The sequence below is a fragment of the Ornithodoros turicata genome, unplaced genomic scaffold (assembly GCF_037126465.1).
Source record: "Ornithodoros turicata isolate Travis unplaced genomic scaffold, ASM3712646v1 Chromosome11, whole genome shotgun sequence".
In the NCBI taxonomy this organism is placed as follows: domain Eukaryota; kingdom Metazoa; phylum Arthropoda; class Arachnida; order Ixodida; family Argasidae; genus Ornithodoros; species Ornithodoros turicata.
In genome coordinates, this window is record NW_026999295.1 from 1,740,989 (window position 1) to 1,754,276 (window position 13,288).

The following is a 13,288-nucleotide window of genomic DNA, read 5'->3' on the forward strand; positions in this document are numbered from 1 at the left end:
CAACCACGCCATCGGCGCAGTCTTGCAGCAACGCGTTGAGGGCCAGTGGCAACCTGTCGCGTTCTTCTCGAAAAAGTTCTTCCCCACAGAAGAGCGCTACAGCACGTTTGGATGTGAGCTCCTCGCTGCCTTCACGGCCGTCAAGCATTTTCGATACTACCTCGAGGACAGGTCATTCCCCATCTTCACAGATCACAAACCCTTGGTTTTCGCCTATCGTTCAGGTAGCTATCGGCGTTCCTCCAGGGAAGTACGGCATCTGGCGTACCTAGCGGAACTCAATGCCGAGATCAAGCACGTAAAAGGCAGTGACAATGTTTCAGCTGACACGTTAAGTCGCATATCGACTTTGGAACACCCCACCCATTAACCTCGCCGACGTTGTTCACCATCAACACCTACTATCCAGCCATTCCTCCCGGGCCATTCGTGAGATCTGTTTTCCGGGAATAGACACACCTGTTTACTGTGACTTATCCACAGGCTCGGAGTGACCCTTCGTTCCGAAGGCCTTCCGGCAACCCATCTTCGCCGCGCTTCATCAACTCGCTCATCCAGGAGTCAGGGCAACTCAGCGTTTGATTACGGCTCGTTACTTCTGGCCTTCCATGAATACTGACATTCGTAACTGGACCTGATTTTGCCTCTCCTGTCAACGTGCAAAAGTCCACCGCCACACCATTTCTCCGCTCTCCCAGTTTCCCTTGCCGAGCGCCCGGTTCACGCAGATTCACATCGACATTGTCGGCCCCCTGCCGCCCTCAAACAATCACCGATATCTGCTAACTTGCATCGACCGGTACACCAGATGGCCTGAGGCTCTACCCATGCCAGACGCCACCGCCGCCACGGTCGCCCGCACTTTCGTTTCCACCTGGGTCGCAAGGTTCGGTGTCCCTTCTCAGATCACCACCGATAGAGGCAAGCAATTCGAATCTCGACTATTCACATCACTGACGCAGCTCCTCGGTACCAACCGTTGTCGCACGACTGCATATCACCCATGTGCCAACGTTACAGTCGAGCGCTTCCACCGTCAGCTGAAGGCGGCCATCATGGCCTATGGCAATTCATCCAAATGGCACGACTGTCTTCCATTAGTCCTCCTGGGACTTCGGGCCTCGTGGAAAGAGGATTTAGGCTGCACCGCTGCCGACCTGGTGTACGGCACCAGCCTTGCCCTTGCGGCCCAGTTCTTCGAGCCCACTTCCTCAACTGCCATTAACCCCTCGGACTACGTAGAGGACCTGCGTGAGCACTTCTCCCACATCACACCCACTCCTACGCGAGCACACAAGTCCGGCAAGCCTTTTGTCTCTCCGCAACTCACCTCCGCCACTCACGTTTTCCTCCCGATCGATGCTCTGACGAAATCGCTGCAACCTCCCTCTTCCGGCCCCTTTCCCGTCCTGGAGCGGCACCCGAAATACTTCGTCATAGACTGCCACGGCCGCCCCGAAACGGTCTCCATCGACCGCATGAAACCGGCTTTCGTCGACGCCGAGGACACCCCAGCGGCCCCGACCACCAGCACCGCCGGCCGTCCCAGCATCCGCCGCAAGACACCCAAAAGAGTCTCTTGGAGTGACGACGTCACTTTCGTTCGGGGGAGGGGTGGGGGCTACTGTGGGGAAGACGAGGAGAGCTGACGCTGTCCGCTCGAGCAAGAAAGCATGAGCTCAGTTCTTCGCTGATGCTTCACCATACCGGACAGGCTCTCTGTCTCTAAACAGGTAAGCGTGAATGACGTAGTGGCCACCAGCAAGTGAGACCCAAGCATTGTGTTCAACGTGGTGGAAACTCCTGCACGTCATCAAAAAGGTTTGCAAGTGTTTTTGCGGAAGAAAGACAAGTTGGACCGGAAATGGAAACCTGGGTGTGCTCTTTTTCTGTTATTGTTTTTTTATTTTTTCATGGTTCGATCATTGCGAATCTTGAGCCCCCAATGAGTTCAACGCTCGGGTGTGTTGATCATGAACGGATATGCTGTCAATAAAGTGATTTGTTGCTGCTATCAAGTGTTTTGTGTCGGCTCCTGCGGTATAATCATCTCCCGCAGACATGAGGGGCTTACTTTGCAGATTCGTTCCAGAAAACATATAAAGAGCCGCATTTTTTCCGTATTGCCATCATCAGCATCAATCCAGGCTCTCATGTCAACTTCAGCATCAGGGCCGCACTGAGGTTAATATCATCCAGGGTAGCTCTGACGTTAGCATCATCGTCGGAACAGCTCTAATCTTAATATCAGCCGAAAAGCCGACAGATCCGATGTTAACATTTATCATCAAGACAGCGTCCCAAATCACATTATTTTCAATAGTGGAGAAGAGCTCGTGTCGGGTAAACCACTTGAAAGTTTGACAGCCGTCAGTTATCGGCGGTTCTAGGTAATCGCACAATGGGACAATATGACGGGAAGATATAACCGCCGTCAACAACTGAAGCTGACATCCGCAGCTATCTAAGATGCTTCCGATAACTGCAGTTGCATTTTACACGTATAGGGATACGGTTGTGCATACAGCTCTTTGTTACGCGCTACGGTTGAGCTGCCAGAGAACACGGACGCTATTGTCGTTAAGTTCCCTTTTTCTCTTTTTCTCTTTTTTTTCCACCCTGGAAGATGGCCTGGTTCCTAGTGCTTGTGCTTGTAATTTGCATCCTGTTGACATGGTAAGTATGTGCAGTTCCTTACGGTTGTCTTTCTGTTTTATTCCTCTGTAGAATAGATGGTTACTATTGCTGCTGTCGTTGCTCGAAAATTCCATCTTCCTATATCATATCCGTGCGAGAAAATTGATATATGTGGGTCAATGGGTCAATTTCATTCCACACCGTTTTCTAGCGGGGTGACGATTCCTGAGCTAGTGTTACGTCGACTGCAATTCTCGTTGAATGCTTAATGACTAATCGAAACTTTGGTACTAATATAATAATATTAGTAATTAGCAATTACTAATATAATGTTATTACTAATATTATAATAAGAATTCATTTCGAAAGATGGGCCGCTTCCGAATAGAACGTGTCAGGCGCTACAGCAAAACACGCACAAACAATCAGAACGGACAACTGCAAATTATAATGGGCCCGGATGAGGAATCCAGTGTACGCATCGCGAAAGACTAAAACAGTCATGGGGTATACAGGGTGTCCCAGAAAACGTGTCATTGAATTATAATAAAAAAACTACGCCACCTAGAATCATGCGGTCAACGGCATTTGTTCTTATTAGGTTTTTGCCACCTTGTAAAGTTAATGTCATGTACCCCAAGTTTAATTATGCAAATATTTGCGAACTAAACTCAGAAATTTGCCAAGGGAAGGTCACTTTTTACCCCACCAATATGAGGAGCGTGTCGAGTTCACTCAAATTCATGATAATTGACAGTGATATTCACGAGGTATCCCATCGGAAAAAATAGCCGAATACCATGCTTTTCGGAGCACCGGACCATAACGCGCGATGTCTTTTTGAGCGCAATCGCTCGAAGTCCGACGAAAGGAGGTTCCGAAGCCAGCCCACAGAGTGATAGTCGAAAAAGTAACAGTTCCTAAAATTGGGAGAGGGAAAGCATTATCCCAGCGAAAGTCGGACGTGATAAGCCATGCCTGCGTTATCTCTTTCTGCGATGCCGGGGTGGGCTGGTATCCAACCTCCTTTCGTCGGACTGACAAAGATTGCGCTGAAAAATTCATCGTGCGCTATTCTGTGCGACCTCCGTAGAGCATGATGTTCGGCTATATTTTACTATGGGATAGCTCCTGAATATCCCTGTCAATTACCATTAATTGACTAAATTAGACACGCTCTTCACATTGGTGGGGTAAAAATGTGACGTTTACTAGGCAAATTTCCGACTTAAGCTCGCAAAAATTTACGTAATTAAACTTACGTTACACGACATTCACATGAGGAGGTGGCAAAAACCCAGTAAGAACAAATGGCGTTGACCGCATGACTCTAGGCGGTGTAGTTTTTTTATTATAATTCAGTGACACGTTTTCTGGGACACCCTGTATACGGGTTCGATTACTGGCGCTCTCTGGATTGTTTCACGACCGTCAGTCTTTCACGCATCAGGCCTTACGTTGTCCGCTGAGGGTAGGGGAAGACGGGGCTTGTTGCATCACGGGTACGTTGCAACAGTCGCTATTCTGCTGCATTTAAATACGACCAGCGGCTCTATCTCGCGTCACGGGATCACCCTTAAGAACGCGCTCCGTACTTGTGTCAAGTGCGCAGGTCACAGGGACTGTATACTCAGTGTTTCTGGTGTCGGTCATTTTTGGCAAGTTACGTACATTTTGACGTTCTATAAATATGGGTGGACTGCTCCAAAGCGGGCCGGAATAATTTGAGGACATGGGACGCTATGTATGCGTTAGCCATCGAGCCCGCCTGCCAAGACACCTCATTCCAGTAATGGCGACAGAAGTGGTATTTCTTGGCAGACAGGTCAGACACCGTGTTGCATTCTACCCCGAACTTGAAGTACATTGCAACAAATGACTTACTTTGGTAACTGTATTATTTTGTTAAGAAAAACATTCATATCTTGATGAAACAGACACTCCCTGTCATAGTGAAGGACAGACGGCTCAGAAGAGATTTGTACGTTTCTTCAAGTAATTATTTATTTTCAAAATAAAACGTGAAAGTGTTGCAACTATTACCATCTTTCCCTACATGGCAGGATTTCCATGCATAATAAAATTGATGTTCATTAGATTACCATGACGTTGACCATTGTGCCTCATTAGCGGATTACTCAGAGGTACAATGTGTTTCCACAGAGTGCTTAGTTTCATATTACAAATCACGACAATATTTTATTTTCCCTGTTATTCTATATATATATATTCCATGCTTGGACACGCAAAAAAGAAAAACGTCTTCGAATAACAACAACAACTTTATTTTAAGATGACGAATGGGGAGCTGCATCGCCAGAGGCGATACTCTACCCCATTGCTGGTGGTAGTGTGGGGAATGAAATAATGAGCCCCTTCACAATAAGGATTGAAGTCCGATTGTGTCCGAAGAGGTTTGAGCGCAGCGCGTTGGTGGGCTGGATTCGGCCAAGGAGCAAGGAATTTTAGTTCCAGCTGACTAAGAGATCCGGAGAGCTCGGTAAGGTTGGTGGTGTGGGCAATTAACAAGAATGTGCTCCAGATCCTCTAGAGCATCGCAGTGACAGGCGGGAAGCTAGGGTTGTCACGAGGCGTCGCAGAATGGGACGACGGTCTCCTCTCTGCAGTGCATACTAGACCTCTTCCGATAAAAGAGCGCTGCTTCTCCGGCGCTGTCGACCTGCTCATTACCTACGACAGCACAATGGACTGGAACCCACTGGAGAACCAGCCTGTGGCCAGTTTCATTCACAGGGTCGTAAGCCATTAACACATCCGTGACTAAAGGTGCGGATGAGCCTCGTATGCCGGAATTTTTAATAGCTTGCAGTGCAGAATTTCAGTCAGTGTAGATTGCCCATTCCCGCTTGGTAAAATGAACAAGTGCTGCAGAAAGAAGGATCGCATAGAGTTCCACAGCTGTTAATGCGGTCTGATGAGAAAGGCGTCGTCTTTGCACTACACCTTCAGATGGGATGATGAATGCCGAGGAGGACTTGTCGTGTCTGGATGCGCCATCTGTAGACGCTGACACTGTAGACGTTGAAAACTTCTCGTCTACCAGAGCATAAAAATGGGCTCGAAGGACATCAAGAGAACCTGATTTTCTTTCCAGAAGATTCGGAAGGCTTACGAAGGTTGGTGGTACCGGCAGACACCAGGAGGCTACCGGCGTGTTACGTTCTTTGCTACGAAGCCTGTGAGTCCCTAGCGTCCTCTGTGCTACTCGATAGAAGTCGCTTTCAGGGCGGTATCAAATTTTCCTCAGGAGCAGGTGAAGGGGAATGTGAGCACACAAACGTAGGAAGTGCCGAGCCGTTCCAAGTTCACGTAGAACATCAACCTGGAGTTCACTAGCTTCAGCCAGGACTTGCCCTGTTTCAGCCATTCTTGGCATTCCAAGGCAGCGACGGAGGCTTCCAGCAGACAGGGTCCGAAGGGTATTTAATGATGTTGTTGAGAACCTTCGCAGAATGGGAAGGCTGTAAAGCATGGTCGCCCTCACCAACGCCGCGTGAACTGCGAGCAGGGAGCGCTGATCACAGCCCTATCCCGAGCCCGAAATATGTTGAATTGCAGGGAGCTATCGCTGCACTTTGGTTTCAAGGTGCTTAACGTGACGAGCCCAGCACAGGTCCGAATCGAGTACCACACCAAGGAAGCGATGGAAACGCACAGGCTCAAGCTTCTTCGCACCAACCCAAAGAGGGAAATTTGTCATAGACTTGCGTGTGAAACGGAGCTCGACGCACTTTTTGGACGAAAGGTCCATCCCAAGTTGGGTGGGGTAAATATGGACATTTGGCGGCCTGTGGACGACAACGACGACGTGCCTCTGCTGCCACGAGCCACTGGCAGCCAGTTCTACCAGCACCGTCCTAGCGTGAGGCCACGTCCATCTGCCCGCTAGGGACATTCCATCATCGCCGGTCATGACTCATGTAGATGAAGACCATCGTCCTCTACATTTGGTGACCCGAACAACGAACACCATGTTCGGTGTAATTCGTCCATTCAACATCCTAAATTTTTCGGCGGCAAACCAGCAGCGAACCACCTCAGGCAGGCAAGGCGCACCGGGACCGCTGTTCCACCGGGGACCCGCAGGGAGACCACAGTAAGCTGACTTTCCGGCCTCCACCTGCTTCATGATGCTCCTCCCTGGCACTTCTCTGGCGACAACCGGCATCCACGCTGTCGTACCGGTCGCGGTACTGTCGCCCACTCATCAACGCACTCACCCAGAAAATAATCAGCACTCAACAACCCAATCACTCAACAACAATCAACGCTCGGCAGCAATCTCTCAGCAAGCACTCAGCGCAGTCAACAACGGCTCAACGCACTCAACAGACAATCAGCAACAACTCAAGCATCCAAGCACTCAACATACACATCTCATCACTGGAACTCGCCCGGATCGCAGCGCTCTTGTTCCCGCCATCCCGCTGCTGCTACATCAACAACTACAGTCAGTCACAGCCGTGTGTCGAGTCGTCCACCATCCACGAGTCGTCCTCATTCTCCTCTTCATGCTATCGACGCGGACCTCAACCGCATGCACCGCTCCGCGTCTGAGGGGGAGAGTGATGTGGCGGCCCGTGGACGACAACGACGACGTGCCTCTGCTGCCACGAGCCACTGGCAGCCAGTTCTACCGGCACCGTCCTAGCGTGAGGCCACGCACATCTGCCCGCTGGGACATTCCATCATCGCCGGTCAGGACTCATGTAGAGGAAGGCCATCGTCCCCTACAGACATTATTTAAAGCTAGCTTCAAGCAGCGCTGAATGGCTAGGCGTGATGTTCCTATTGTCTAAAGTGCGACGTCATCTGCATACACAGAAAACGACACTTTGCGAGGAATTACCGGTTGTAGGCCGGCCATCACCACACTAAAGAGTGTTGGACTCAGAATGTTACCTTGGGGGACGCCTTGATGAACAAGTTGATTAGTCATTTGGCCATCAGATGCACGGACAGAGACAGTTCGGTTTGTAGGAAGTCTCGGAACCAGATCAAGAGTCGACCGGATACCTCTAAAAAACGGAAGGCGGGCAGCACACAAATGTGCGAGACGGTATCATACGCGCGCTTGATGTCCAGGAAAACCGTTACAACTATCATTCGATGAGCACCAGCCTGTTGGATCGTAGAGACTCCGTCGAGAACTGGATTCATTGAGCTTCGGTGGTGACGAAATCCATAATGAAGTAAACACGACGCAAAAGACAGTTTTGACAGTCTGAAGACAGTTTGAAGACAACTGACAGTTTTATGTCAGTAAAGTTGGAAGTGACGCTCCTCCTGTCTGTTCCTCCGTGCCTTTGTCTTTTGCGTCGTGTTTACTTCATTATGCATTCGCACCAACTAGCCCAATTGCTCGTCGTGTTGACGAAACCCAGCCATTTCGTGGGGCAACACACGTTGCTTTTCGAGCCACTAGTCGAGGCGATGCAAAACCATCCTCTCCATCAGTTTTCCCAAACAGCTTGTCAGGCTCACGGGGCGAAAGGAGGGTAGGTCATTTAGGGGCTTGCCTGGTTTCAAGACGGAACAACCAATGCCTCCTTCCAGGTAGGCGGTAGAGATCCCTGTTGCCAAGACGTATTATACAAATGAAGGGGAGGTTGGAATGACCGCCCGTCAAGGTTTCGCCGTGCGGCATAGGTGATTTTATCGGATATTATGATTATATCGAGCGGTATTCCACAATGTTAGTAACTTGCCCTGTCCGACGAGCCGTTCTTTGCCCTAAGGTGGCTAATTGCTAGAGAATGACCGACATGCCTTGTTACCCTTTTAGACATGACCACCGCGTCCTGAATGCCGCGACTTATTGCCTGCGAGAGGGGCCTGGGGACATATCGGTGTACATAGATCTTCTGAGGCCCTCACGAAAAAGTATGCAGTTCGTGAAAGACATCAGTCCAGTAGTTGCTGAGAAGGGCGAATATCGTGCGAGATATACAGAGGAAAATGATCATTACCTCTAGTGTCGACATCCGCAGCGCACTACAAGTGGCGGTTGAGCACCACGAAAGGTACAATACACCTGTCTGGAGTATGGCGATCCCGAGGGTGAGGCTGACGGTTCCGAATCTCTCTGTGAAGAAATATGTACCTATCTGTGTCCAGCGGCAGCTGACTGCCGACTTAATACATAACATCCAACACCGAGTGGTAGTATACACAGATGGCTCCACTACAACCACTGGATCGACGAGTGCCTTCGTCATACCTGCCTGCGGTGTTGAAAGTGGAGTGCGTTTGTCCCATGCGAAATCGTCGACAGAAGCTGAACTGTACGCTTTGCTCATGGCTATGGAATATATAGCGTCGGCTCATTCACGGATCAAATGGGTTATTATATCGGATTCCCAGGCTGCTCTGCAGTCCCTTGTTTCTGCAGGAACTACCAGTACTGTCAACCCTGTAGTTGCGGATGTGGTAAACCTACACGCAGAGGCGGTGGCTGCTGGACACGACATGTTATTTCAATGGATTCCAGGACACTTCGGCATACCTGTGCATGATGCGGCTGACGCTGCGGCACGCAGAGCACATCAGACGCGTGCGTCACGACTCATATATCTCACCAATCCGACGCTAGGGCATGTTGACTGCTTTCTGTCGCCAACTGGCTGAGGCACAGAGGCTCTCTCGCTGCTACACCGCATTGACCCGGAGCTTGCCTCTACTTTCCCGACATGGTTCACTAGGCCGTTTGCGTCACTTTACCACCGGCTCCGCCTCAACGTGCCCTACAGACGACGTCTTCTTCACAAGCTTGGAAAGGCGGATTTACCCAACTGTGGCACCTGTGGGACTGTTGAGGACACCGAACATATCTTATTATCCTGTCCACAGTATCAGCAGCACAGACAATTTCTACAAGCTTGCTTAGCTCGGCTGGATGGCAGACCATTTGATGTTGTTAAGGTTCTGGGCCCTTGGACACCCGACCATCAGTTTCACGCCATGTAGGCGTTCGTGCGATTTTGCGCAGACTCCAAGTTTGTGGACACAGTGTGACTGACAGTGTGTGTGAGTGACGGACTGAGAGTCTTTGTCACTCATTGGTTTTATTGTAGATAGCCATTTGTGTTTTCCTAAGTGATCTGGAGTAGCCGGCTCTCGTAATGAGTGCATACTGATTTCTCCATTTTGTTTCTTTTCTTATCAACTCAACTCAAACACCAAGTGACGTTGGGGATCGCATGTAAGTTGGCACTCGGTTGTTCAGCAGGCGCATGTTATTATTCTCCATGACTTCCAACCACCTCCTTCCCCTGTCGTTCGTCCTTCGACTTCCCCAGGCCGTGTGATGAATATTGAATCACCAGCATGAGCGCTGGGGCATCCAGTGAATGAAGTAAGCATTCGAGGTCACTCCACGAAACCTGTATATCGGGACGTATATAGATGCTGACGACCGTTAATAGCACGGGGCTAACGGGGTTAACAGCAAAGCGGATCTTGCAGGTGACATACTCATAACAGCAATGACAAACTGACCCTACGGGGGCAGCAATGAGGTCATTACGAACGTAGAGCGCTGTTCTGCTCTCAGAGGATTGATGGGATAGGTAGATTGTATATCCATTAAAGCGATTTGCAGAATCCACGCAGTGTTCGCATACGCTTGTTACGCAGGATTCGAGGATTCCACTGCATCGCCATGACCTTTTTACACAATGCAGTCATACTGTGGTAAAGATAATGCCTCCAGTGCCAGAAGCACTTGGACCTTGTGCAGTTGCGACGTACTAGAGAGACAATAGCCTCAAGTGCAGCAAGTATCGCATGGAAGAGTCCAAGAGAAGGCACATCTTCAGGGGCTGATGATGGCAACTGTCTTCTCGCGCCTGCTGGTTCAGTCACACTGGCGTAACTGCGTGTAACCTGCCTTGATGGACCAGGGAGTATAGGGTGGGTGCTTCTGATGGGCTTAACCGCTACGGTGTTCAGCGACCTCCTTTCGCCTCGTGCAGGTCGAGGAGGAATGCCGCAAATTCTTGTGCATTGGTGTCGGACGTCAGAGCGGTGCTACCACCCTTGGAGCTCCAGACGGAAGTCGTAGTATCCGAGCTCTCTTTTATTGTTGCAATCTAATCTTTGGTGAGGCCCAGCGCATATGCCACCCCGTGTAGAGCCTCAGCAACTTCGAGCAATGTGGCCGAATCGTTGGCAGTTATAACACTGCATGGGGCCTTCTATGTACTCGTAGACTGTGAAGGTCTGAAATCTGAGGACAATTCGGTGAGGAAGTCGGATTGTGGTTTGCAAAGTCAGGATAACGCTCCGTAACGGGACAAACAGATCACCGCCATCTTCCGCCATGGAATGTCGAACCTGTCGCCGTGCATGTATAACCCCTGCGTCTTTGAGGTAGAGCACGAGGTCGTCGTTCGAATACTCTGTGGGAAGATGATATATCTTCCACATATTTCTGGCATACGATTGGGGTATAGAGGGTGGTCCAGGAATTCCAGCTAAACACTTAGCTGACAAAAGGTTCCTGGCAACAGCTACGGAGCATAATGAGACCAAGAAAGAATCATCTCGGTGGAAACGGTGGTGCATAACCTGTTGTTGGGCTAGCAGGCGTATCTCACTAGCGACCGCATTAGGATTGACCTTCGAGAAAGAGTAGTCACCAGATCTTGGCCGAAATAATATGGGAATGCCACCGGTTCGGTTTTCCCTGCAGGTGACAGTGGTGAACGGGTCGTAAGCGTTGTAGCACTGTGTGCATCGTTCATCTCATCTGTTCACTCGGGAGTTTGCTGGTATTTATTCTTCGAATAAATTGATACGTACAACTACAATTTTAATTCGTAAAGTGATTTAAAAGGATATTCGCTTTATTCAACACCAGGAATTGCAATCTAAAACCAGAAAAGTTTGTGAAACGCGCAATTGTCTCAATATTCGCGCATGTGTTTTAAACATTTTTGTATTGGGACTTTCCAATCGTCTGTGAAACACACATCATCATCCCATTTATGTGTGTGTGTGTGTGTGAAAAGCACCTCAATTCAAGTTCGTAGTCGAACCAGATAGTCTTTCCCACGAAGCTAATGCAGCCTTTCCATGCAGGAAAATCCGAAAGACTTTTTCATACTGGGACGGAACAGGAATTCCACACATGAGATTCTGGCAATATGCGAAACATGTCTACCAAACATTCTCGAGGGTAAGCTCAGCTATCGTGCCAGCAGCTTCACTGGACCCCATTCTTAGCCCTTCGCAGTGCACAATTTAGGACTTGGATCTTCCACCGACTATTAGATTGTAATTTTGGCAACGTTTTTGTTAATGTTCTGTGTCGCATTGTTGTCATCGTAATGTCGCATTGTTGTATATTGTGTTTATTTATTTATGTATTTCTCATACCTTACAGCAGTGTACAGGTTTTGTACATTATGCACTGAGGCATGGTTTTGGATGAAATCGCGGCGAGGTCTGTCTGTCCTCACGGCACGGCGCGCATGCGCGGTGAGTGAAGAGGGCGCGTGGAGACTCAACACCGCCTAGATATACAAGGCCTCTCCATACTTCCCTCTCCCGTGCCGTGACGTCACATAATCCCGTCCAGCTACTTCGTTTGCTGCCGCGAGGTTCTACCATCCCCCCACAGCTCTCGCAAAATCTGTATCAAAATGCGTGTTACTGCGCACGGAGCAATCCGTGCCTCTCCATTGGTCGGACGCCACAGACGTGTTCGGATTGGTTGCCTGAATTTGAAAACGGCACTTCGCGCTTCCTCGCCTGCGTGCTGCGTACTCTCTCGGCAGCTTCATTTTAAATTTGAACGGTGGACGCCGAGTCGGCGGTGTCTTTCGTTGGGAAGCAAGTCCGTTCGCCGTCTTATCCGTGTCTTATGGTGTCTTTAATCGTGTTGTACTGTTTCTCGACACAAGCATCGGTCTACAAACAGCCAATCGGATTTCAAACTGAAGTGCTGTCGTGAATTCTGGCTCGATGAACACGTTCGAGCGCCGTCAGATTTGCATAGCGGTGACAAGACAATAGGATTCATGAAGCAACATCATGTTATGTTTGACGTATAGCAGGGAAGGACATCATGATCAAGAGATTGTGCGCAAGTATGTGACAGTTGTTCGTTGTTGGGAATAGGCTGCGTTGATATGCGTGTTTTGCAAGTTTGAACTTCGTTGTAGTGTGCCAGGAAGCGCTACGCAATGGACTCAGTACGCTCAGTGCATGTAAATGCGTCAACCTGCCGATTATGTCAGTATAATATCTCAAATAACTTTCTGTTCATTACAACACTTTTCAGTTGTTTTGGAATCAAGGAATAACTTTACGGCATGCATGAAAGCTAGTAGACCTAGAAGTCAGAGGTAGCCGGTATCGCGGTACAGGCCAGTATGGAAAGCAAGAGCCAGAACCGGTCACACTGCAAGCCGGACAGAAAGACTTCTGATTGGAGGATTGAGGGAGCAATCGCTCTATTCTCATTGGTCGTGTGTCCAGTGTTGTGTGAATTTTCCTATACTATGGGCTCTATGCGGAGCTGCGGAGAGCTGGTTCTACATTGCTAGATGCCCGCGTCCGACTGCGTTCGTTATAATTTGATGACTGAATGACCTTCCATAAAAAAAAGTAGCACACCACACATAGA

General features: G+C 49.3%; 2 protein-coding genes across 3 annotated transcripts in view; both read left to right on the forward strand.

Annotated features, from left to right (window-relative positions):
• The first annotated feature begins 827 nt into the window (after positions 1 to 827).
• Positions 828 to 1,649, forward strand: LOC135371447 (uncharacterized). Its single transcript, XM_064605501.1, has one exon. The coding sequence runs from the start codon at positions 828 to 830 to the stop codon at positions 1,647 to 1,649; it is 822 nt and encodes a 273-aa protein (XP_064461571.1).
• An 855-nt stretch (positions 1,650 to 2,504) lies between these two features.
• LOC135371409 (cytochrome P450 3A9-like) overlaps positions 2,505 to 13,288 on the forward strand; it is a 91,688-nt gene continuing 80,904 nt past the window's right edge. The window contains exons 1-2 of one of the 2 annotated variants that reach the window (XM_064605473.1): positions 2,505 to 2,676; positions 11,740 to 11,836. In XM_064605473.1, coding sequence (XP_064461543.1) covers positions 2,627 to 2,676; positions 11,740 to 11,836 — 147 coding nt within the window. In that variant the 5' untranslated portion in view covers positions 2,505 to 2,626. Of the gene's footprint in view, positions 2,677 to 11,739; positions 11,837 to 12,059; positions 12,139 to 13,288 lie in introns of those variants that run through there. The other variant, XM_064605474.1, reaches the window with a different exon arrangement.